The sequence below is a fragment of the Pleurodeles waltl genome, chromosome 6 (assembly GCF_031143425.1).
Source record: "Pleurodeles waltl isolate 20211129_DDA chromosome 6, aPleWal1.hap1.20221129, whole genome shotgun sequence".
Classification (NCBI taxonomy): Eukaryota; Metazoa; Chordata; class Amphibia; order Caudata; family Salamandridae; genus Pleurodeles; species Pleurodeles waltl.
Window position 1 is genome coordinate 1,718,987,545 of NC_090445.1, and position 25,671 is coordinate 1,719,013,215.

Genomic DNA, 25,671 nt, shown 5'->3' on the forward strand with positions numbered 1-25,671 from the left:
AGCTACCACGACAGCATCAACCACAGCAGCAACTACAGCAGCCACAACAGCAGAATCAACACCTGCATCAACAGCAGCCACAACAGTAGCTACAACAGCAGCAACAACAGCCGCTACCACAACTGGGACAACAGCAGAAACAACCGCAGAAACCACAGCTGCCACAACAGCTGCAACTACAGCAGCAACAACAGTAGCAACTACAGTGGCCACTACAGCAGCCACAACAGCAGAAATAACACCTGCAACAACAGCAGCCACAACAGTAGCCACAACAGCAACCACAATAGCCGCTATCACAGGTGCTACAACAGCAGGAACAACAGCAGCAACTACAGCAGCCACAACAGCTGCCACCACAGCAGAAACAACACCTGCAACAACAGCAGACACAACAGTAGCCACAACAGCAGCAACAGCAGCAACTACAGCAGCTACAACAGCTGCCACCACAGCAGAAACAACATCTGCAACAACAGCTGCCACAACAGCAGCAACTCCAGCAGCCACAACAGCAGAAACAACACCTGCATCAACAGCAGAAACAACACCTGCAACAACAGCAGCCACAACAGTAGCCACAACAGCAGCAACAACAGCCGCTACCACAATTGTGACACCAGCAGCAACAACCGCAGAAACCACAGCTGCCACAACAGCTGCAACTACAGCAGCAAAAACAGTAGCAACTACAGTAGCCACAACAGCAGCAACTACAGTGGCCACTACAGCAGCCACAACAGCAGAAATAACACCTGCAACAACAGCAGCCACAACAGTAGCCACAACAGTAGCCACAACAGCAGCAACAACAGCTGCTACCACAGGTGCCACAACAGGAGAAACTACAGCAGCCACAACAGCAGCTACAACAGAAGCAACAACAGCAGCCACAACAGTTGCCACCACAGCAGAAACAACACCTGCAACAACAGCAGTCACAACAGTAGCCACAACAGCAGCAACAGCAGCAGCAACTACAGCAGCTACAACAGCTGCCACCATAGCAGAAACAACATCTGCAACAACAGCGGCCACTACAGCAGCAACAACAGCAGCAACAACAGCTACCACGACAGCATCAACCACAGCAGCAACTACAGCAGCCACAACAGCAGAATCAACACCTGCATCAACAGCAGCCACAACAGTAGCTACAACAGCAGCAACAACAGCCGCTACCACAACTGGGACAGCAGCAGAAACAACCGCAGAAACCACAGCTGCCACAACAGCTGCAACTACAGCAGCAACAACAGTAGCAACTACAGTGGCCACTACAGCAGCCACAACAGCAGAAATAACACCTGCAACAACAGCAGCCACAACAGTAGCCACAACAGCAACCACAATAGCCGCTATCACAGGTGCTACAACAGCAGGAACAACAGCAGCAACTACAGCAGCCACAACAGCTGCCACCACAGCAGAAACAACACCTGCAACAACAGCAGACACAACAGTAGCCACAACAGCAGCAACAGCAGCAACTACAGCAGCTACAACAGCTGCCACCACAGCAGAAACAACATCTGCAACAACAGCTGCCACAACAGCAGCAACTCCAGCAGCCACAACAGCAGAAACAACACCTGCATCAACAGCAGAAACAACACCTGCAACAACAGCAGCCACAACAGTAGCCACAACAGCAGCAACAACAGCCGCTACCACAATTGTGACACCAGCAGCAACAACCGCAGAAACCACAGCTGCCACAACAGCTGCAACTACAGCAGCAAAAACAGTAGCAACTACAGTAGCCACAACAGCAGCAACTACAGCAGCCACAACAGCAGCTACAACAGCAGCAACAACAGCAGCAACTACAGCAGCTACAACAGCAGCCACAACAGCTGCCACAATAGCTGTCACCACAGCAGAAACAATACCTCCGACAACAGCAGAAACAACAGTAGCCACAACAGCAGCAACAACAGCATCACCTACAACAGCAACTACAGCAGCCACAACAGCTGCCACCACAGCAGAAACAACACCTGAAACAACAGCAGCCACAACAACTGCCACCACAGCTGAAACAACACCTGCAACCACAGCAGACACAACAGTAGCCACAACACCAGCAACAACAGCAGCAACTACAGCAGCCACAACAGCTGCAACAACAACAGCAACAACAGCAGCAACTACAGCAGCCACAACAGCAGCTACAACAGCAGGAACAACAGCAGCAACCACAGCAGCCACAACAGCTGCCACCACAGCAGAAACAACACCTGCAACAACATCAGACACAACAGTAGCCACAACAGCAGCAACAGCAGCAGCAACTACAGCAGCTACAACAGCTGCCTCCACAGCAGAAACAACATCTGCAACAACAGCTGCCACAATAGCAGCAACTACAGCAGCAACTACAGCAGCCACAACAGCAGAAACAACACCTGCATCAACATCAGAAACAACACCTGCAACAACAGCAGCCACAACAGTAGCCACAACAGCAGCAACAATAGCCGCTACCACAATTGCGACAACATCAGCAACAACCGCAGAAACAACAGCTGCCACAACAGCTGCAACTACAGCAGCAACAACAGTAGCAACTACAGCAGCCACAACAGCAGCTACAAAAGCAGCAACAACAGCAGCAACTACAGCAGCTACAACAGCAGCCACAACAGCTGCCACAACAGCTGTCACCACAACAGAAACAATACCTCCGACAACAGCAGACACAACGGTAGCCACAACGGCAGCAACAACAGCATCAACTACAACAGCAACTACAGCAGCCACAACAGCTGCCACAACAGCAGAAACAACACCTGCAACAACAGCAGACACAACAGTAGCCACAACCGCAGTAACAACAGCTGCCACCACAGCAGAAACTACACCTGCAACAACAGCTGCCCCTACAGCAGCAACAACAGCAGCAACTACAGCTACCACAACTGCAGCAACAACGGCAGCAACTACAGCAGCCACAACAGTAGAAACAACACCTGCAACAACAGCAGCCACAACAGTAGCCACAACAGAAGCCACAACAGCAGCAACAACAGCTGCTACCACAGGTGCCACAACAGCAGAAACTACAGCAGCCACAACAGCAGCTACAACAGCAGCAACAACAGCAGCAACTACAGCAGCCACAACAGCTGCCACCACAGCAGAACCAACACCTGCAACAATAGCAGTCACAACAGTAACTACAACAGCAGCAACTACAGCAGCTACAACAGCTGCCACCACAGCAGAAACAAGATCTGCAACAACAGCTGCCACTACAGCAGCAACAACAGCAGCAACAACAGCAGCAACAACAGCTACCACGACAGCATCAACCACAGCAGCAACTACAGCAGCCACAACAGCAGAATCAACAACTGCATCTACAGCAGCCACAACAGTAGCTACAACAGCAGCAACAACAGCCGCTACCACAACTGCGACAACAGCAGCAACAACCGCAGAAACCACAGCTGCCACAACAGCTGCAACTACAGCAGCAACAACAGTAGCAACTACAGCAGCCACAACAGCGGCTACAACAGCAGCAGCAACAGCAGCAACTACAGCAGACACAACAGTAGCCACAACAGCAGCAACAACAGCAGCAACTACAGCAGCCACAACAGCTGCAACAACAGCAGCAACAACAGCTGACACCACAGCAGAAACAACACCTGCAACAACAGCAGAAACAAAAGTAGCCACAACCGCAGCAACAACAGCTGCCACCACAGCAGAAACAACACCTGCAACAACAGCTGCCCCTACAGCAGCAACTACAACAACCACAACAGCAACTACAACGGCAGCAACTACAGCAGCCACAACAGCAGAAACAACACCTGCAACAACAGCAGCCACAACAGTAGCCACAACAACAACAACAACAGCCGCTACCACAGGTGCCACAACAGCAGCAACAACAGCAGCAACAACAGCAGCATCTACAGCAGCAACTACAGCACCCACAACAGCTGCCACCACAGCAGAAACAACACCTGCAACAACAGCAGACACAACGGTAGCCACAACAGCAGCAACAGCAGCAACTACAGCAGCTACAACAGCTGCCACCACAGCAGAAACAACATCTGCAACAACAGCTGCCACAACAGCAGCAACTACAGCAGCCACAACAGCAGAAACAACACCTGCATCAACAGCAGAAACAACACCTGCAACAATAGCAGCCACAACAGTAGCCACAACAGCAGCAACAACAGCCGCCACCACAATTGCGACAACAGCAGCAACAATCGCAGAAACCACAGCTGCCACAACAGCTGCAAGTACAGCAGCAACAACAGTAGCACCTACAGCAGCCACAACAGCAGCAACTACAGCAGCCACAACAGCAGCTACAATAGCAGCAACAACAGCAGCAACAACAGGAGCTACAACTGCACCCACAACAGCTGCCACAACAGCTGTCACCACATCAGAAACAATACCTCTGACAACAGCAGACACAACAGTAGCCACAACAGCAGCAACAACAGCATCAACTACAACAGCACCTACAGCAAGCACAACAGCTGCCACCACAGCAGAAACAACACCTGAAACAACAGCAGCCACAACAGCTGCCACCACAGCTGAAACAACACCTGCAACCACAGCAGACACAACAGTAGCCACAACAGCAGCAACAACTGCAGCAACTACGGCAGTCACAACAGCTGCACCAACAGCAGCAACAACAGCAGCAACTACAGCAGCCACAACAGCAGCTACAACAGCAGGAACAACAGCAGCAACTACAGCAGCCACAACAGCTGCCACCACAGCAGAAACAACACCAGCAACAACAGCAGACACAACAGTAGCCACAACAGCAGCAACAGCAGCAACAACTATAGCAGCTACAATAGCTGCCACCACAGCAGAAACAACATCTGCAACAACAGCTGCCACTACAGCAGCAACTACTGCAGCAACTACAGCAGCCACAACAGTAGAAACAACACCTGCATCAATAGCAGAAACAACACCTGCAACAACAGCAGCCACAACAGTTGCCACAACAGCAGCAACATCAGCCGCTCCCACCATTGCGACAACAGCAGCAACAACTGCAGAAACCACAGCTGCCACAACAGCTGCAACTACAACAGCAACAACAGTAGCAACTACAGCAACCACAACAGCAGCTACAACAGCAGCAACAACAGCAGCAACTACAGCAGCTACAACAGCAGCCACAACAGCTGCCACAACAGCTGTCACCACCGGAGAAACAATACCTCCGACAACAGGAGACACAACAGTAGCCACAACAGCAGCAACAGCAGCATCAACTACAACAGCAACTACAGCAGCCACAACAGCTGCCACCACAGCAGAAACAACATCTGCAACAACAGCAGCCACAACAGCAGCAACTACAGCAGCAACTACAGCAGCCACGACAGCAGAAACAACACCTGCATCAACAGCGGAAATAACACCTGCAACAACAGCAGCCACAACAGTAGCCACAACAGCAGCAACAACAGCCGCTACCACAATTGCGACAACAGCAGCAACAATCGCAGAAACCACAGCTGCCACAACAGCTGCAACTACAGCAGCAACAACAGTAGCAACTACAGCAGCCACAACAGCAGCAACTACAGCAGCCACAACAGCAGCTACAATAGCAGCAACAACAGCAGCAACTACAGCAGCTACAACAGCAGCCACACCAGCTGCCACAACAGCTGTCACCACAGCAGAAACAATACTTCCGACAACAGCAGACACAACAGTAGCCACAACAGCAGCAACAACAGCATCAACTACAACAGCACCTACAGCAGCCACAACAGCTGCCACCACAGCAGAAACAACACCTGAAACAACAGCAGCCACAACAGCTGCCACCACAGCTGAAACAACACCTGCAACCACAGCAGACACAACAGTAGCCACAACAGCAGCAACGACAGCAGCAACGACAGCAGCACCTACAGCAGTCACAACAGTTGCAACAACAGCAGCAACAACAGCAGCGACTACAGCAGCCACAACAGCAGCTACAACAGCAGGAACAACAGCAGCAACTACAGCAGCCACAACAGCTGCCACCACAGCAGAAACAACACCTGCAACAACAGCAGCCACAACAGTAGCCACAACTGCAGCAACTACAGCAGCCACAACAGCAGAAACAACACCTGCATCAACAGCAGAAACAACACCTGCAACAACAGCAGCCACAACAGTTGCCACAACAGCAGCAACAACAGCCACTACCACAATTGTGACAACAGCAGCAACAACCGCAGAAACCACAGCTGCCACAACAGCTGCAACTACAACAGCAACAACAGTAGCAACTACAGCAGCCACAACAGCAGCTACAACAGCAGCAACAACAGCAGCAAGTACAGCAGCTACAACAGCAGCCACAACAGCTGTCACAACAGCTGTCACCACAGCAGAAACATTACCTCCGATAACAGCAGACACAACAGTAGCCACAACAGCAGCAACAACAGCATCAACTACAACAGCAACTACAGCAGCCACAACAGCTGCCACCACAGCAGAAACAACACCTGCAACAACAGCAGACACAACAGTAGCCACAACCGCAACAACAGCTGCCACCACAGCAGAAACTACACCTGCAACAACAGCTGCCCCTACACCAGCAACAACAGCAGCAACTACAGCTACCACAACAGCAGCAACAACGGCAGCAACTACAGCAGCCACAATAGTAGAAACTACACCTGCAACAACAGCAGCCACATCAGTAGCCACAACAGTAGCCACAACAGAAGCAACAACAGCTGCTACCACAGGTGCCACAACAGCAGTAACTACAGCAGGAACAACAACAGCAACTACAGCAGGCACAACAGCTGCCACAACAGCTGCCATCACAGCTGAAACAACACCTGCAACAACAGCAGACACAACAGTATCCACAACAGCAGCAAAAACAGCAGCAACTACAGCAGCCACAACAGCTGCATCTACAGCAGCAACAACAGCAGCAACTACAGCAGAAACAACAGCAGCTACAACAGCAGGAACAACAGCAGCAACTACAGCAGTCACAACAGCAGAAACAACACCTGCAACAACAGCAGCCACAACAGTAGCCACAACAGCTGCAACAACAGCTGTCACTACAGCAGCAACAACAGCAGCAACAACAACAGCAACAACAGCTACCACGACAGCAGCAACAACAGCAGCAACTACAGCAGCCACAACAGTAGAATCAACACCTGCAACAACAGCAGCCACAACAGTAGCCACAACAGCAGCAACAACAGCTGCTACCACAACTGCGACAACAGCAGCAACAGCCGCAGAAACCACTGCTGCCACAACAGCTGCAACTACAGCAGCAACAACAGTAGCAACTACAGCAGCCACAACAGCGGCTACAACAGCAGCAACAACAGCAGCAACTACAGGAGACACAATAGTAGCCACAACAGCAGCAACAACAGCAGCCACAACAGCGGCAACAACAGCATCAACAACAGCTGCCACCACAGCAGAAACAACACCTGCAACAACAGCAGACACAACAGTAGCCACAACCGCAGCAACAACAGCTGCCACCACAGCAGAAACAACACCTGCAACAACAGCTGCCCCTACAGCAGCAACTACAACTACCACAACAGCAGCTACAACGGCAGCAACTACAGAAGCCACAACAGCAGAAACAACAACTGCAACAACAGCAGCCACAACAGTAGCCACAACAGCAACAACAACAGCCGCTACCACAGGTGCCACAACAGCAGCTACAACAGCAGCAACTACAGCAGCCACAAGAGCAGCCACAACAGCTGCCACCGCACCAGAAACAACACCTGCAACAACAGCAGCCACAACTGTAGCCACAACTGCTACAACAGCAGCTGCCTCTACAGCAGCAACAGCAGCAACAACAGCAGCCACAACAGCAGAAACAACACCTGCAACAACAGCAGCCACAACAGTAGCCACAACAGCAGCAACAACAACAGCCGCTACCACAGCTGCCACAACAGCAGCAACAACAGCAGCAACTACAACAGCCACAACAGCTGCCACTGCAGGAGCCACCACAGCAGCCACAACTGAAGAAACCACATCTACTACAACAGCTGCAACTACAACAGGAGCTACAACAGCAGCAACAACAACAGCAACTACAGCAGCTACAACAGCAGCCACAACCACAGAAACCACAGCTTCCACAACAGCTGTAACTATAACAGCAACAACAGCAGCTACAACAACAGCAACAACAGCAGCAACTACAGCAGCCACAACAGCTGCCACCACAGCAGCCACAACAACAGCCACAACCGCAGAAACCACAGCTGCCACAACAGCTGTACGTATAACAGCAACAACAGCAGCTGCAACAGCAGCAACAACAGCAGCAACTACAGCAGCCACAACAGCTGCCACCACAGCAGCCACAACAGCTGCCACCACAGCAGAAACAATACCTGCAACAACAGCAGACACAACAGTAGCCACAACAGCAGCAGCAACAACAACTACAGCAGCCACAACAGGTGCAACAACAGCAGCAACAACAGCAGCAACTACACCATCCACAACAGCAGCTACAACAGCAGGAACAACAGCAGCAACTACAGCAGCCACAACAGCAGCCACAGCAGCTGCCACCACAACAGAAACAACACCTGCAACAACAACAGCCACAACAATAGCCACAACAGCTACAACAGCAGCTGCCTCTACAGCAGCAACAGCAGCAACTACAGCAGCCACAACAACAGAAACAACACCTGCAACAACAGGAGCCACAACTGTAGCCACAACAGCAGCAACAACAACAGCCGCTACCACAGCTGCCACAACAGCAGCAACAACAACAGCAACTACAGCAGCCACAACAGCTGCAACTACAACAACACCTACAACAGCAGCAACAACAGCAGCAACTACAGCAGCTACAACAGCAGCCACAACCGCAGCCACAACAGCAGCCACAACTGCAGAAACCACAGCTGCCACAACAGCTGTAACTATAAGAGCAACAACAGCAGCTACAACAGCAGCAACAACAGCAGCAACTACAGCAGCCACAACAACTGCCACCACAGCAGCCACAACAGCAGCAGCAACATCTGCAACAATAGCTGCCACTACAGCAGCAGCAACAGCAGCAACTGCAGCTACCAAAACAGCAACAACAACAGCAGCATCTACAGCAGCCACAACACCAGAAACAACACCTGCAACAACAGCAGCCACAACAGTAGCCACAACAGCTGCAACAACAGCTGCCAATACAGCAGCAACAGCTGCAACAACAGCAGCTTCAACAGCTGTCACCACAGCAGCAACAGCGGCAACTACAGCAGCTACAACTGCAGCCACCACAGCATCCACAACAGCTGCCACCACAGCAGAAACAACACCTGCAACAACTGCACCCACAACAGCTGCCACTACAGCAGAAACAACTGCTGCAACAACAGCTGCCACTACAGCAACAACAACAGGTGTTACAACAGCACCAGAAACAACAGCAGCCACAGCAGCTGCCACCACAGCAGAAACAACAACTGCAACAACAGCTGTCACTACAGCAGCAGCAACAACTGCTGCAACAACAGCAGCCACCACAGAAGCAACAACAGCAGCTACAACAGTAGCCACAACAGCTGCCACTCCAACAGCAACAACCACTGCCACAACAATAGCCACCACAGCAGCCTCAACAGGTGCAACAACAGCTGCAACAACAACAGCTACAACAGTTGCCAGTACAGCAGCAACAACGGCTGTTACAACAGCATTAACCACACCAGGAACAACAGCAGCCACAACAGCTCCCACCGCAGTGCCAACAACAGCAGCAACCTCAGCAGCCACAACAACAGCAACAGCAACAACAACAGCAACTACAACAGCAGCCACCACAGCTGCCACCACAGCAGAAACAACACCCGTAACCACTGCAGCCACAACAAGTGCAACACCAGCTGCTTCCACAGCTGCCACAACAGCAGCAACAACAGCATCAACATCAGCCACAACAACTGCCACCACAGCAGCAACAACTGCTTCAGCAACAGCAGCCACCACAGCAGAAACAACAGCAGCTACAACAGCAGCCACAACAGCTGCCAGTACAACAGCAACAACCACTGCCACAACAACAGCCACTACAGCTGCAACAACAGCAGCTACAACAGGTGCCAGTACAGCAGCAACCACCACTGCCACAACAATAGCCACAACAGCTGCAACAACAGCAGCTACAATAGCTGCCAGTACAGCAGCAACCACACCAGGAACCACCGAAGCCACAACAGCTCCCACCACAGCGGCAACAACAGCAGCAACCTCAGTAGCCACAAAAGAAGGAACCACAGCAGCTACAACAGCAGGAAGCACAGCAGCCACAACAGCAGAAACAACAGCAGCCACAACAGCAGCAACAACAGCTGCTACAACAGCAGCAACAACAGCAGGAACCACATTAGCCACAACAACTCCCACCACAGCATCAACAACAGCAGCAACCATAGCAGAAACTACAACATCAACAACAGCAGCTACCACAGCAGCTTCAGCAGCATTAACCACAGCAGCCACAGCAGCCGCTTCCACAGCTGCCACCACAGAAGCAACAACAGGATCAACTACAGCAGCTACAACAGCAGCCACAACAGCTACCACCACAGCAGCCACAACAGCTGCCACATTGGCAGAAACAACAGCTGCAGCAGCAGCCACTACTGCTGCAATAACCACTGCAACAACAACCACTGCAACAACAGTAACCACAACAGCAGCAACAACAGCAGCCACAACAGCTGCCACAACAGCAGCAACATCTGCTTCAACAACAGCAGCCACTACAGCAGGAACAACAGCTGCAACAACATCTGCTACAACAGCTGCCAGTACAGCAGGAACAACTGCTGCTACAACAGCAGCAACCACAGCAACAGCAACTACATCAGCAACCACAGCTGCCATAACAGCAACAACTTCAGTCACCACAGCAGCCACAACAGCAGCAACCACAGCTACCACAACTGCAGCGACAACAGCAACAACAACAGCAGCAACAACAGCAGCCATAACAGGAACAACAGCAGCAACAACGGCTACAACAGCAGCCACAACAGCTGCCAGTACAACAGCAACAACCACTGCCACAACAATAGCCACAACAACTGCAACAACAGCAGCTACAACAGCTGCCAGTACAGCAGCAACCACACCAGGAACAACAGCAGCCACAACAGCTCCCACCACAGTGGCAACAACAGCATCAACCTCAGCAGCCACAACAGCAGGAACCACAGCAGCTACAACAGCAGGAACCACAGCAGCCACAACAGCAGAAACCACAGCAGCCACAACAGCAGGAACAACAGCAGGAACCACATCAGCCACAACAGCTCCCACCACAGCAGCAACAACAGCAGCAACCATAGCAGAAACTACATCAACAACAACAGCAGCTACCACAGCAGCTACAGCAGCAGTAACCACAGCAGCCACAACAGCTTCTTCCACAGCTGCCACCACAGAAGCAACAACGAGAGCAACTACAGCAGCTACAACAGCAGCCACAACAGCTACCACCACAGTAGCCACAACAGCTGCCACAACAGCTGCAACAGCAGCCACTACTGCCGCAGCAATCACTGCAACAACAACCACTGCAACAACAGCAACCAGAACAGCAGCAACACCTTCTGCAACAACAGTAGCCACTACAGAAGGAACAACAGCTGCAACAACATCTGCTACAACAGCTGCCAGTACAGCAGGAACAACTGCTGCTACAACAGCAGCAACCACAGCAACAGCAACTACATCAGCAACCATGGCTGCCACAACAATAACAACGTCAGTCACCACAGCAGCCACAACAGCAGCAACAGCAGCCACAACAGCAGCAACCACGGCAGCCACAACAGCAGCAACCACAGCTACCACATCAGCAGCAACAACAGCAGCAACAACAGCAGCCATAACAGGAACAACAGCATCCACAACAGCAGCAACACCAGCTGTCATCACGGCTGCCACTACTGCAGCAACAATCGCTGCCACCACAGCAACAACAACGGCTGCCACAACAGCAGCAACCACAGCAGGGAGCACAGCAGCATCAACAACAGCAACAACAGCTCCTACCACATCTGCCACCACAGCAACAACAACAGTTGCCACAACAGCAGCAACCACAGCAGGGACAACAGCAGCCACTTCAGCTCCCAGCACAGCAGCAACAACAGCAGCAACTGCCGCTGCAACAACAGGAGAAACAGCAGCAGCCACCACAGCAGGTACAAAAACAGCCACAACAGCTGCAACAACAGCAGTTACAAAAGCAACAACAACAGCTGCAATAACCAGGCGAGGCTCTTCCGCTATGGCGGAGGAGAGTCACCCCGCCAGTAGTAGCAACTGCAAATTGTTTACTACAAAATGATAATAAACTATATTTATTATTGTTTTGTAATAAAAGGGCGTAGCCACGGGCTATAATGGGAACGAGGAACAGTGCTCAGCACTCCCCCCCCCTGTGTGCATGAATGTTTGGCCGGACATCGTGGGCCGGCCAAACACACATGTGCCCTGGGAGAGAGCAAGCACAGTCTTCTAATCTGCCTGGGAGCGCCCTGGCTGGGTTGTCCCAGCCAATCCAAATGCTGCCGTCAGCAGCGTTCGGATTGGCTGCAGGGCAGGCTGGGAGCCTGTGCCTGTAGTGCAGGATTGGAGCGGTGCGGCAGCAGTAAAGCAGGTAAGTGATTTTTTTTTTTATTCATTTGCCTCCGCACCCAGCCCCACACCTCCCACATGCACCACCCATCACCCATCAAAGCCCCATGAACCACTCCCGGCAACAACAGAAGCAACAACATGAGCAACAACAGCTGCCATCACAACAGGGACAACAGCAGCCACAACAGTAGCCACAACTGCAGCCACAACCGGTGCCATTCCAGCAGCAACAGCCACTACAATGACAGGAGTGGGAACAACAGCTCAGATGACACAGTAACCACAGGAGGGAATGCTGCTACCACAGAGAGCACAACTACTACTGCTACTATATGAGGTTCTACCATTACTACTGCTGCAGGGACCACTGAGGGCATTACTACTACCACTTCTAGAGGCACCACTACTACCACTGCTACTACCACAGATGGAGGTGTCAATACTACTACCCTAGGAGGTGCTACAAGTACCACTGCTAAAGGTACCACTACTACCAGTGCTGCAGGAACCACTTCTAACACTGCTGGAGGCACCACTACTACCACAGGAGGCACCACTACCACCACTGCTGGAGGCACCATTACTACCACTGCTGGTAGCACCTCTACTACCACTGCTGGAGGCACCACTACTGCCACAGATGGAGGTGTCACTACTACTACCCTAGGAGGTGCTACAAGTACTACTGCTAAAGGCACCACTACTACCACAGAAGGCACCACTACTACCTCTGCTGAAGGTGCCATTACTACCACTGCTGCAGGCAACACTTCTAAAACTGCTGAAGGCACCATTACTACCACAGGAGGCACCACTGCTACCACTGCTGGAGGCACCATTACTACCACTGCTGGGGGCACCACTACTACCACAGATGGAGGTGTCCTTACTACTACCCTAGGAGGTGTTACAAGTACCACTGCTAAAAGCACCACTACTACCACAGGAGGCACCACTACTACCTCTGCTGAAGGTGCCACTACTACCACTGCTGCAGGCACCACTTCTAACACTGCTGGAGGCACCATTACTACCACAGGAGGCACCACTACTACCACTGCTGGAGGCACCATTACTACCACTGCTGGGGGCACCACTACTACCACTGCTGGGGGAACCACTACTACCACTGCTGGAGGAGCCATTACTACCACAGGAGGCACCACTACTACCACTGCTAGAAGCACCATTACTACCACTGCTGCAGGCACCACTACTACCAAAAATGGAGGTGTCACTACTACTACCCTAGGAGGTGCTACAAGTACCACTGCTAAAAGCACCACTACTACCACAGGAGGCACCACTACTACCTCTGCTGAAGGTGCCATTGCTACCACTGCTGGGGAAACCACTACTACCACTGCTGGTAGCACCTCTACTACCACTGCTGGAGGCACCTCTACTACCACTGCTGGAGGAGCCATTACTACCACAGGAGGCACCACTACTACCACTGCTAGAAGCACCATTACTACATCTGCTGGTAGCACCACTACTACCACTGCTGGAGACTCCATTACTACCACTGCTGGGGGCAGCACTACTACCACTGCTGGAGGCACCACTACTACCACTGCTGGAGGCACCACTACTACCACAGGAGCCACCACTATTACCACTGCTGAAGGCACCACTACTACCACAGGAGGCACCATTACTACCACTACTGGAGGCACCACTACTACCACAGGAGGCACCATTACTACCACTACTGGAGGCACCACTACTACCACTGCTGGAGGCGCCACTACTACCACTGCTGTAGGCACCTCTACTACCACTGCTGGAGGCACCACTTCTAACACTGCTGGAGGCACCACTACTACCACTGCTGAAGGCACCACTACTACCACAGGAGGCACCACTACTACCACTACTGGAGGCACCATTACTACCACTGCTGGAGGCACCACTACTACCACTGCTGGAGGCACCATTACTATGACTGCTGGAGGCACCATTACTACCACTGCTGGGAGCACCACTACTACCACTGCTGGAGGCACCATTACTACCACTCCTAGGGGCAGCACTACTACCACTGCTGGTAGCACCTCTACTACGACTGCTGGGGGCAGCACTACTACCACAGGAGGCACCACCACTACCACAGGAGGCACCACCACTACCACAGGAGGCACCACTACTCCCACTGCTGGAGGCACCACTACTACCACTGCTGGAGGCACCACTACTACCACTGCTGGAGGCACCTCTACTACCAGTGCTGCAGGCACCACTACTACCACTGCTGGAGGCACCATTACTACCACTGCTGGAGGCACCATTACTACCACTGCTGGAGGCACCACTACTACCACTGCTGGAGGTACCACTACCACCACTGCTGGAGGCACCATTACTACCACTGCTGGTAGCACCTCTAATACCACTGCTGCAGGCACCACTACTACCACAGGAGGCACCACTATTACCACTGTTGAAGGCACCATTACTACCACTGCTGGGGGCACCACTACTACCACAGGAGGCACCATTACTATGACTGCTGGAGGCACCATTACTACCACTGCTGGGAGCACCACTACTACCACTGCTGGAGGCACCATTACTACCACTCCTAGGGGCAGCACTACTACCACTGCTGGTAGCACCTCTATTACGACTGCTGGGGGCAGCACTACTACCACAGGAGGCACCACCACTACCACAGGAGGCACCACCACTACCACAGGAGGCACCACTACTCCCACTGCTGGAGGCACCACTACTACCACTGCTGGGGGTAGCACTACTACCACTGCTGGAGGCACCTCTACTACCAGTGCTGCAGGCACCACTACTACCACTGCTGGAGGCACAATTACTACCACTGCTGGTAGCACCTCTAATACCACTGCTGCAGGCACCACTACTACCACAGGAGGCACCACTATTACCACTGTTGAAGGCACCATTACTACCACTGCTGGGGGCACCACTACTACCACTGCAGGAGGTGCCACTACTACCACTGCTGGAGGCACCACTACTACCACTGTTTGAGGCACCACTACTACCACAGGAGGCACCACTATTACCACTGCTGGAGGCACCATTACAACCACTGCTGGGGGCACCACTACTACCACTGCTGGAGGCACCATTACTACCACTGCTGGAGGCACCATTACAACCACTGCTGGTAGCACCTCTACTACCACTGCTGGGGGCAGCACAACTACCACAGGAGGCACCACTACTTCCTCTGATGGAGACACCATTATTACCACTGCTGGGGGCACCACTATTACCACTGCTGGAGGCACCATTACTACCACTGCTGGGGGCAGCACTACAACCACAGGAGGCACCACCACTATCAAAGGAGGCACCACCACTATCACAGGAGGCACCACCACTACCACAGGAGGCACCACTACTTCCTCTGATGGAGACACCATTACTACGACTGCTGGGGGCACCTCTACTACCACTGTTGGAGGCACCACTATTACCACTGCTGGAGGCACCATTACTACCACTGCTGGAGGCACCATTACTACCACTGCTGGGGGCAGCACTACAACCACAGGAGGCACCACCACTATCAAAGGAGGCACCACCACTATCACAGGAGGCACCACCACTATCACAGGAGGCACCACCACTATCAAAGGAGGCACCACCACTATCACAGGAGGCACCACTACTTCCTCTGATGGAGACACCATTATCACCACTGCTGGGGGTACCACTACTACCAGCACCACAGGAGGCAACACAGCCACTAGTATAGGAGGTACATCATTACACTGAGCTGTATTGCTAGAGAATGTTCTTTGCTAGAAGATAAAGTCAGTGTGAGAGCATGGTGGACCAATGCGTGAACAAGACAATCCTATTTTGGGAACCCGCATATGGAGAGAGGCGGAGACTGGTGGCAAAATGGGGCACGGCCATGAGGTGTGGAGCCAGGACAGGGTGGCGCAATGACGACAGTCAGAGTTAACCAGAATAACAAAAGCCTTATTTGCACACGCGCCTCCTCTAAGTGAACTGAGAAGAAAAATGTGACAGTGAAGCTTTTCCACCTCAAGTAATTTGCCACAAATCAACTGCACTTAGGATAGCTTAGAAGTTCAGGAGCTTGAGCAGAAAAACATGAGAATCCAGCAAGTCTCAGGGTATAAAACTGGGGGAGTACCTCCAGTAGAGGCAAAGGAGGGTAAAGTTCATTTTAGCGCAATGGGGAGTGTAGTGGTAAAGGGAGGTTACGAGCAAATTAAAAAGAAAAGGGGTGTTTGGAATTTCCCCATGGAAAAAAAAATATATTAAATTTTATAAACGTAATACATATTTATATATATATTTTACCTAGTGGCGGATGTCATTCTGTAGTTATAGTAAAGACCACGTTTCCATAGTAAAAGCATTTTTTGACTTGTCTATATCTTTGGCACCCTCTGACGTCTTTTCACGAACATTTTCCCAAAAAAAACATTTTGTGTTGCTTCTTGTTGCACATGGAAAGTTTCAGGGTGATCCATCAAGTGGAGGATGAGAAAAAAAGGGGGGTCAAAAAAGTTGTGTTTCCCATGTGAATTCCCATAGGTTCTTTAGACATGTCTACAGCCTGAACCACTGGAAGGAATTACGCCAAATTTGGCAGAAAGCTAGATTTCGGTATGCAGATTGCGGTTACGGTAAATCCATTCAGTAGTTTCTGAGAATTTAAGGGAAATTCAAATTTGTATTTCCTGCCAAAGCAGCTCTGTGCTTGCTGAAGCAATGGCACCACGAGGGAAGCCTTAAGGTTTCCCCTGCAGTGCCGGATAGCGTTTTTGTGAAGCAAAAAAATAAATACATTAATTAATATGTAGGGAACGCTGGGGAGCCCTTGAGGGATCCTTTGCTGTCCCAGATAGCCCAAAAAAGGCTACAAAGGCAAAAAAACTATTGAAAAAAAAAGAAAATATCTCAGTGCGAGGGTTTAAATCCAGCCAGAATCGCTTTCATTTTTTTAAAATTACAAAATATTTTATTTTGCAAAATTGCAAAAGAATGACAGATACTTGTTTTATTTTAAATTGTACAGAAATATCGTATTCTAAGTAGATCATACATCAAAACCTAAAAAAACTCTATCTCTCTCCCCCTCGCTCTTTTTCTCTCTCTTTCAATCTTTTTCTCCCACTCACACATGCACTCATACCTTTCGCACCCACTCACAGACCCTCTCAGACCCTCACGCACCCACTCACAGACCCACTCAGTCCCTTGTGCACACTTACACATCTCCAGTCAGACCCTCACGCACCCACTCACAGACCCACTCAGACAGTTACGCACCCACTCACAGACCCACTCAGTCCCTCGTGCACACACTTACATATCTCCAGTCAGACGCTCACGCACCCACTCACTGACCCACTCAGTCCCTGGTGCACACTTATATATCTTCAGTCAGACCCTCACGCACCCACTCACAGACCCACTCAGACAGTTACGCACCCACTCACAGACCCACTCAGTCCCTTGTGCACACACTTACATATCTCCAGTCAGACCCTCACGCACCCACTCACAGAACCTCTCAGACCCTCACGCACCCACTCACAGAAACTCTCAGACAGTTACGTACCCACTCACAGACCCACTGACAGCTTCATGCACCCACTCACAATCCTGCCCACACACACACTCACTAAAACACTGATGTACGCACTTTCACACCCAGACACTCTCACAGCCAATCTCACCCCCAGATACACCTTCCCACACCTATTTTGACACCCAGACAGGCTGCAGCCAACTTCCACTGCACACAGCCAAAGTGCTGTGCACAGCATGGGGTTGGGTGGTTAATGGGGTTGGCCGCAGGGTCTGGCTGCAGGCCACGTTTTGCAGGCAACCTCCGCTGCACACAGACGAAGGCCGTGCATGGTGCAAGGTTAGGTGCGTATAGAGGGTTTGCCTCAAGGTCGGGCCCTAAGGGCCACAGCTGCCGTGTACGGCAGTGCACAGCGATTGTTGGATTAACGTATAGTAATGAAAATTACTTTATGTTGAAAAAAACATTGAAATGAAATGAAAAAAACAAAGTTTACAGGGACTTTATAGTTAAGAAAGAGAATTAAAAAAAAAAGAAATTAATTAAAAAAAACAAAGGTTACAGGAACGTTATAGTTAGGCTCACATTTTAAATGCATGAAACCATAGAAATTCACAATTTATAGTTAGAGTTACCTTTAGAAACTATGGCCCTCATTCTGACCCTGGCGGTCTTTGACCGCCAGGGCGGAGGACCGCGGGAGCACCGCCGACAAGCCGGCGGTGCTTCAATGGGGATTCCGACCGCGGCGGTAAAGCCGCGGTCGGACCGGCACCACTGGCGGGGTCCCGCCAGTGTACCGCGGCCCCATTGAATCCTCCGCGGCGGCGCAGCTTGCTGCACCGCCGCGGGGATTCTGACCCCCCCTACCGCCATCCAGATCCCGGCGGTCGGACCGCCGAGATCCGGATGGCGGTAGGGGGGGTCGCGGGGCCCCTGGGGGCCCCTGCAGTGCCCATGCCACTGGCATGGGCATTGCAGGGGCCCCCGTAAGAGGGCCCCTAAATGTATTTCACTGTCTGCTGCGCAGACAGTGAAATACGCGACGGGTGCAACTGCACCCGTCGCACAGCTTCCACTCCGCCGGCTCGATTCCGAGCCGGCTTCATCGTGGAAGCCTCTTTCCCGCTGGGCTGGCTGGCGGTCTGAAGGAGACCGCCCGCCAGCCCAGCGGGAAAGTCAGAATTACCGCCGCGGTCTTTCGACCGCGGAACGGTAACCTGACGGCGGGACTTTGGCGGGCGGCCTCCGCCGCCCGCCAAGGTCAGAATGAGGGCCTATAACTCTTGCCCTAAGGTACCTATGACTCGTGCCCTTGCCATGCACTGCTAATGACCCCACAAACTACGGCACTCATAACAGCTTTGATAACATCTTTGAGAGTAATGTAATATTTACAATGACATTTTTCATGAAAAAACTGTACATGGCGAGGGCGCGAGTTATAGTTACCTTGAGGCACGAGTTATAGTTACCTGGGGAAACTCTTTACTATAACTGGTGAATTTCTATGGTTCCGTTTTCTTAAAATATGAGCCTAACTATATTATGTATACATCCATAACTCCTGTTTCTCTGTGCTTACGCCAAGTAAATAGTCACGACCACCAACTCGTCATTTCAGTAGCAATTTATTTTCATAAATGTGACAGCTCTTCTAGTGCCCAACGTGTTTCGGAGACTCAGTGTCCTTGATCACGGCTCTTAAGGAGATTGAGGGGGTCATTCCGACCCCGGCGGGCGCCGCCCGCCGGGCGGAGACCGCCAGAAGACCGCACCGCGGTCAAATGACCGCGGCGGTCATTCTGACTTTCCCGCTGGGCGGGCGGGCGGGCGACCGCCAAAAGGCCGCCCGCCCGCCCAGCGGGAAAGCCCCAGCAACGATGAAGCCGGTGGAGTTGCTGGTGTGCGACGGGTGCAGTGGCACCCGTCGTGATTTTCAGTGTCTGCTAGTCAGACACTGAAAATCATTATGGGGCCCTGTTAGGGGGCCCCTGCACTGCCCATGCCTGTGGCATGGGCAGTGCAGGGGCCTCCAGGGGCCCCACGACACCCGTTCCCGCCATCCTGTTCCTGACGGTTTTTACCGCCAGGACCAGGATGGCGGGAAGGGGGTCGGAATCCCCATGGCGGTGCTGCGAGCAGCGCCGCCATGGAGGATTCTTTGGGGCAGGGGTAAACCGGCGGGAAACCGCCGGTTGCCCTTTTCGACCGCAGCTTTACCGCTGCAGTCAGAATTGCCCATGAAGCACCGCCAGCCTGTTGGCGGTGCTTCCGCGGCACTCTGCCCTGACGGTTGAAAACCGTCAGGGTCAGAATGACCGCCTGAGTATCTGAAACACGTTGGGACCTAGAAGAGCTGTCACGTTTATGAAAATAAACTGCTACTGAAATGACAAGTTGGTGGCCGTGACTGTTTACTTGGCGTCAGCAGTGAGAAACAGAAGTTATGGATGTAAGGGGAGTTGCTACTCGGTTACGACCTGCCGCGACAGGGAACTGGAAAGAAAAACATTGAGGTGGAATATATATATATATGTATATATATATATATATATATACATAACTATAACTTGCACCCTAAGGTAGCTATAACTTGCACCCCTGCCATGCAGAGCTTTCTGATCAGTAATTTTACTGCAGATGATACAGTGACATTATCAATGATGTTATCAAAGATGCCATGAGTGCTGTAATTTGTGGGATAATTAGCAGTGGACGGTAAAGGGGGGGAGTTAGAGTCACTTGTAATAACTCCAACTATAACTGTTGAATTTCTCTGGTTTTGTGCTAGTAAATTCAGAACCTAACTATTACGTCATCATAACCTTTGCTTTTTTTAGTGAATTTCTAAGGTTTTTTAAATTCTATTTTCCTAACTATAACGTCCCTGTAACCTTTGTTTTTTTTCAATGAATTTCTAGGGTTTTTAATGTAAAGTAATTTCAATCCCTATACTTTTATCCAATCACTGCTGCGCATGGCCTTCAGCTGTGCGTGGCATAGGTTGACTGCAGAGTCCCTATTGCCACCCAAACTTGTGCTGCACACAGGTTTTGGCAGTGCATGGCAGGGGTTGGCCACAGGGTCTGGCCTGTGGCCACCCAACCCCACACCACGCAGCCAACCCCTATATCCATCCAACCCTCGCCACCCACAGCCAGAGAGTTTTTCTAAGCTTTAATAAATGATGTAGTTAAAATTATATATTTTAGGCCATATTGATAAGAAAAATGTAATTGTCAAGTACAAAGAGTGCAATTACATTTCAGCATACATCCTAAATATTTGCATTTAAAAAGATTATAAAACAGGAATATGAATACTGAAAAACCTAGAGTGGAACCCTCGTCCTTTGGAGTGAACGTCTGAGACCTTTACCTCAAGGCCACAGGAAAGACATTGCAAGTTTGTGGCAAAAAGATGTAAATGTTTCATCACTAGGAATGTTTAACAGTCAAAACACTAGTAAGTAAACGGACACTCTGCATGAGATACCAGGACTTGGACCTTCAACCTACTGAGTAACAGTGCAGGAGCCTTGCCAGAAGGCCATAAGAGACTTGCATCTGCTGAGCCCCAAAACAAAGCTATAGCATTTGCAAGCAAACATCTTGCTTGTGTGCCGCTTTGAAGTCATTCTATGGAGAGACTGTTGGTATTGTCATATTCTCTCCATGGACTAACTTCAAAGTGGCATGCAAGCAAGTTGCTTGCTGCCAACGGAGTGCAGTGGGGGCAGCCTGATAGCCCCCATGGTTCTAGGCAGCTTCCGGCATGCTGTGGGAGCCAGCATTGCTCCCGCAAGCAGGGAGCTGTTTTAAATAGAGGCTCCCTGCTTATGGAAACAATGTTTTCATCTGTTTCCCTGCATGCATGTTTGTGTGCAGGAAAACAGATGAAAACTCACATTTCTGCATACAGGAGCTGTTTGACACCTCCCACTTGCAGAAAGCGCAATTATGTTTGCTTTTGCTTGGTGAGCGCTGTCAGTTCCCACTAAGCAAAAGCAAACAGCTATGCCCCGGGGGTGGGCACCTGGGAACTTAGAAAGAGCCGGTCCTGGGAGGTGGTGGTACCCAGGGCCATGTATGGCTCTACTAGGGGTGCACATGGCCCCCCTCCTAGGTTGTATTTGCCCCAGGGAGGTGGTGGTCCGCGGGGCCCGTAATGGACTCCCTTCATTCTTTTCTTTCAGCCCCGGCGAGGTGGCGGACCCTGGGGCTGCAGGAGGGGCATTCAGTTCCAGCTTGCAATTCAATATTTGCTCTGGGAAGGTGGTGGTCTCCGAGGCTGTGGGGAGCTATGCTGCACCCCTAGGTCTAATTTGTGTTTGCCCCAGGGAGGTGGTGGCCCCGCACATGCAAATTCGATTTTGCCCTGGGGAGGTTGTGGTCCCCAGGACTCTGAGGAAGGCCATACGGGCCTTCCCCCTATCAACATAACGTTTTGGCCCACGGACATGGTGGTCCCCAGGAGCACAGTGGGGCCCCACGGCCACCCACATTTTTATCTCTGATTGCTCCGGGAAGGTGGTCATCCCCGGACAGAATAAAAGCCCTTGGAGCAGGCACATGTGTCCCACACCTACCAGACCCGGAGATAATAAAAGCCCTTGGAGCAGGCACATGTGTCCCACTCCCACCAGATAGGAAAATAAAACCAAAGGTCAGATTTTTCTGAGATTGATTTTCAAAAAATGCTTTTTTGCCCTGGCGGGGATCCATGGGGGACTCCTAGACCAAGGCTAGGGTCTCTGGGTGACCCTACCCTGGCAATGTTTCCTTTTTTAAGCTATTTATGTGCGACAGCTCAAGCAAAGTACCAAGATGGCTGCCAACACTCCCTTGTTGAAGTGTTGGCAGCCAATCAGATATCACCAGTTGGATCCGTGGAATATCCGCATGCCTAGATATCTATATTTTTGAAAATCTAATATCTCAAAAACTACTCCACAGATTTACATAAAATCACAAAGAGCACTGTTTCTGGACGAAGAGCTAGCTTTCTGCCAAATTAGGTGTTATTCCGTCCAGAGGTTCTGGTTGGAGTCATGTTCAAAATCCCTATGGGAAAATGCATTGGGAAAACATGTTTCAGGACCCTCCATTTTTATAGGCCCCTGCTTAAAGGTTCACCCCAAAACTTTCAAGACAGTAGCTGAACTGACTGAAGTATATATAGCTACCTACTGGCAATCAGGTAAAAATAATATCTATATTTGTATGTATATATCTATATATAGATATATATTCGTGGGGAAAAAAAAGCTTGGTAAAGGCATATGTTGTAACCCAACAAGGAATTAGCCAATAAGGAATGCTTTACCCTGTGCTCACCTGTCCAACAGCTGCTGAGTTGTGAGTCGTAGCTCCACTCATTTCCAGCTGTCACTAGGAGAAGCTGCTGCCACTTCCAGGCAAAGCATACAACGGAAACACAGATTTCTCTTGATTTGTGTCATCTTTTCAGGTTAACACTGACTGAGGGGCCCAGCTCACTCACTGCTCCACTGTGTGCCTATCTCCATGGGCCCACACCCACGTCTGACATGAGAAGACTGCTGCTTGGACCATGCCCAGGGTTTACAAACTGAAACGAAATAGGATGTTTGTGCCTTTAATTTTTGCAGAGCAGCACCAGCCTCTCTGTCTCTGCACACAGAAGAGAAGTCTGGAGCCTGCTGCAAGATGGAACAAGGGACTGAGGGGTCCCCCATAGGAGACAGAGACTGGTGCCACGCGCCACTGGGCCTGGGGGGGAGGATATGTCTGTAACATCCCTACCTCCTGCAGTCTTCAGGTAGTCTTAGTGCCACTGCCAGCCTATAAGAACACTCACCTGATGTAGTCAGACTTGGTATGGCATTGGGTTCAGTCCTGGCCACCTGCTGTCTTCTTAAGGGCGGAGTGACATCCATTGGTCCCCTTGAGTGTGCCCTTGGAGGTGGTCTGCAACCAGCCTCATCTACATCTAGAATACTACTAGGTGGTTTAATGGAAGGCTTATAAGTACTGTCAAAGACTGTTGCACCCAACACCCCTAACCCTTTTTCTTGCATCTCCCCCAGGGACAACCATGCTCAGCGGAGGAGGCTCAGTCAGTGTTGAAGGCCTGAGTGACTGGCAGATCATCCTCATCAGCCTGGGGGCTATTGGGCTCGCGGCCACGCTGGTCGGCCTCTTCTTCATGGTAAGGACAAACATGGCGGCCGCATCATCATTGCTGAGGCTTGGTGGGATGGTGGAAATACTTGATACATGGGGCAGGGCCTCCTGAATGGGGGTCACTGAACAAAAGTACTTAGTGAGAATCACTGACTGTGAGCCACAGACAGAATAGAAACCAAATACGGAAAATTGCTTAAATGGAATCACTGAGCTTCAGTCACTGACTATGAGTCAGTGACTGGTAGTCTTTGAGACTGAGTCACTGAATACAAGTCACTGAATAGAAGCATCTAAATGGAAGTCTGAATTACAGTCACTGATTGCGATTCTTGAGATGGGAGTATGTAAATGGAGATTACTGAATGGGAGTCGTTGATTGAGAGTCGTTTAGTGTGAAACATTGAGTGAGATCATCAGAAGTGGGATAGTTTGATCAATTAGTGCTCCCTTACTGGGAGTAATTCCAGACAATTCACTAAATGAGATCCTGAATCAGGGGTCTGTTCATGATGTCCTTTGACTGATAACTACAGAGTGAAGGAACTGATTGGTAGCATTTGGCAGTGATCACTGAGGTACCATCAATAGGAGTCATCGATCTGAAACCATCAACTGCAGGCACCTGATCTGGGGTCAAAGACCAAAGGCTCCAGAGACTGGCAGCCAAGGACTGTCAATCAGTGATGTGAAATCATTGATCTGGAATTACAAACTGAGCATTATGCTTTGAGAGGTCTTGCTCATGAGTGCTCAACCAGGAGCAAGTGATTGGCAGTAAGTCTTGATTAATCGTGTGTCATTAATTCTGAATGATTGATTGGAGTGATTGAATTGGGTTACCAGTTAGTATCAATCAGAGATCATTGGTTAGGAGTCATCAAATTGCTCCCATTCGCTGTAGTCTTTAGTCTTAGGATGGCACCTGTTGAATGGCACTCATTCAATGAGGATAATCAATAAAAATCCCTCAATCTGAGTCATTGTTTGGTGGAAATAATAAATGGGAGACAAAGATTCAGAGTCAGTTTAGAGTCATCGATTTGGAGGTGTCTATTAGATTGGGGAACTGGGAGTCATTAATTAGGAGTCATTAATTGACGTCATCAGTTGGATTGATTGTTCAGAGTCACTGATTTAGAGACAGCAATTGGAGTCAATAGCTGAAGGTTACTGGGAGACATTTATTTTGAGGTACGTTTTGAGTGCTGTTGATGCAAGTTCTATATTCTAAGTTCTCCT

At 50.7% G+C, this 25,671-nt stretch overlaps 3 protein-coding genes across 3 annotated transcripts in view; all 3 read right to left on the reverse strand.

The window, feature by feature from the left end:
• The window catches only part of LOC138301838 (platelet binding protein GspB-like), a 147,025-nt gene extending 140,176 nt beyond the window's left edge, over positions 1-6,849 (reverse strand). Inside the window, exons 1-8 of the mRNA XM_069242334.1 lie at positions 6,615-6,849; positions 5,706-5,996; positions 4,782-5,087; positions 4,434-4,712; positions 3,153-3,470; positions 2,409-2,792; positions 1,128-1,439; positions 63-374 (exon numbers count right to left, since the gene is read on the reverse strand). Coding sequence (XP_069098435.1) covers positions 63-374; positions 1,128-1,439; positions 2,409-2,792; positions 3,153-3,470; positions 4,434-4,712; positions 4,782-5,087; positions 5,706-5,996; positions 6,615-6,849 — 2,437 coding nt within the window. The remainder of the gene's footprint in view (positions 1-62; positions 375-1,127; positions 1,440-2,408; positions 2,793-3,152; positions 3,471-4,433; positions 4,713-4,781; positions 5,088-5,705; positions 5,997-6,614) is intronic.
• Positions 6,849-11,046, reverse strand: LOC138301839 (calphotin-like). The gene is made up of 3 exons (XM_069242335.1): positions 10,248-11,046; positions 9,244-10,058; positions 6,849-6,866 (listed from the first exon to the last, which is right to left on the reverse strand). Exons 1-3 carry the CDS (start codon positions 11,044-11,046, stop codon positions 6,849-6,851), a joined length of 1,632 nt encoding a protein of 543 aa, XP_069098436.1.
• A 110-nt stretch (positions 11,047-11,156) lies between these two features.
• LOC138301840 (calphotin-like) lies at positions 11,157-24,182 on the reverse strand. Its single transcript, XM_069242336.1, has 4 exons — positions 24,104-24,182; positions 11,985-12,287; positions 11,281-11,804; positions 11,157-11,165 (listed from the first exon to the last, which is right to left on the reverse strand). Exons 1-4 carry the CDS (start codon positions 24,180-24,182, stop codon positions 11,157-11,159), a joined length of 915 nt encoding a protein of 304 aa, XP_069098437.1.
• Between the last annotated feature and the right edge of the window lie 1,489 nt (positions 24,183-25,671).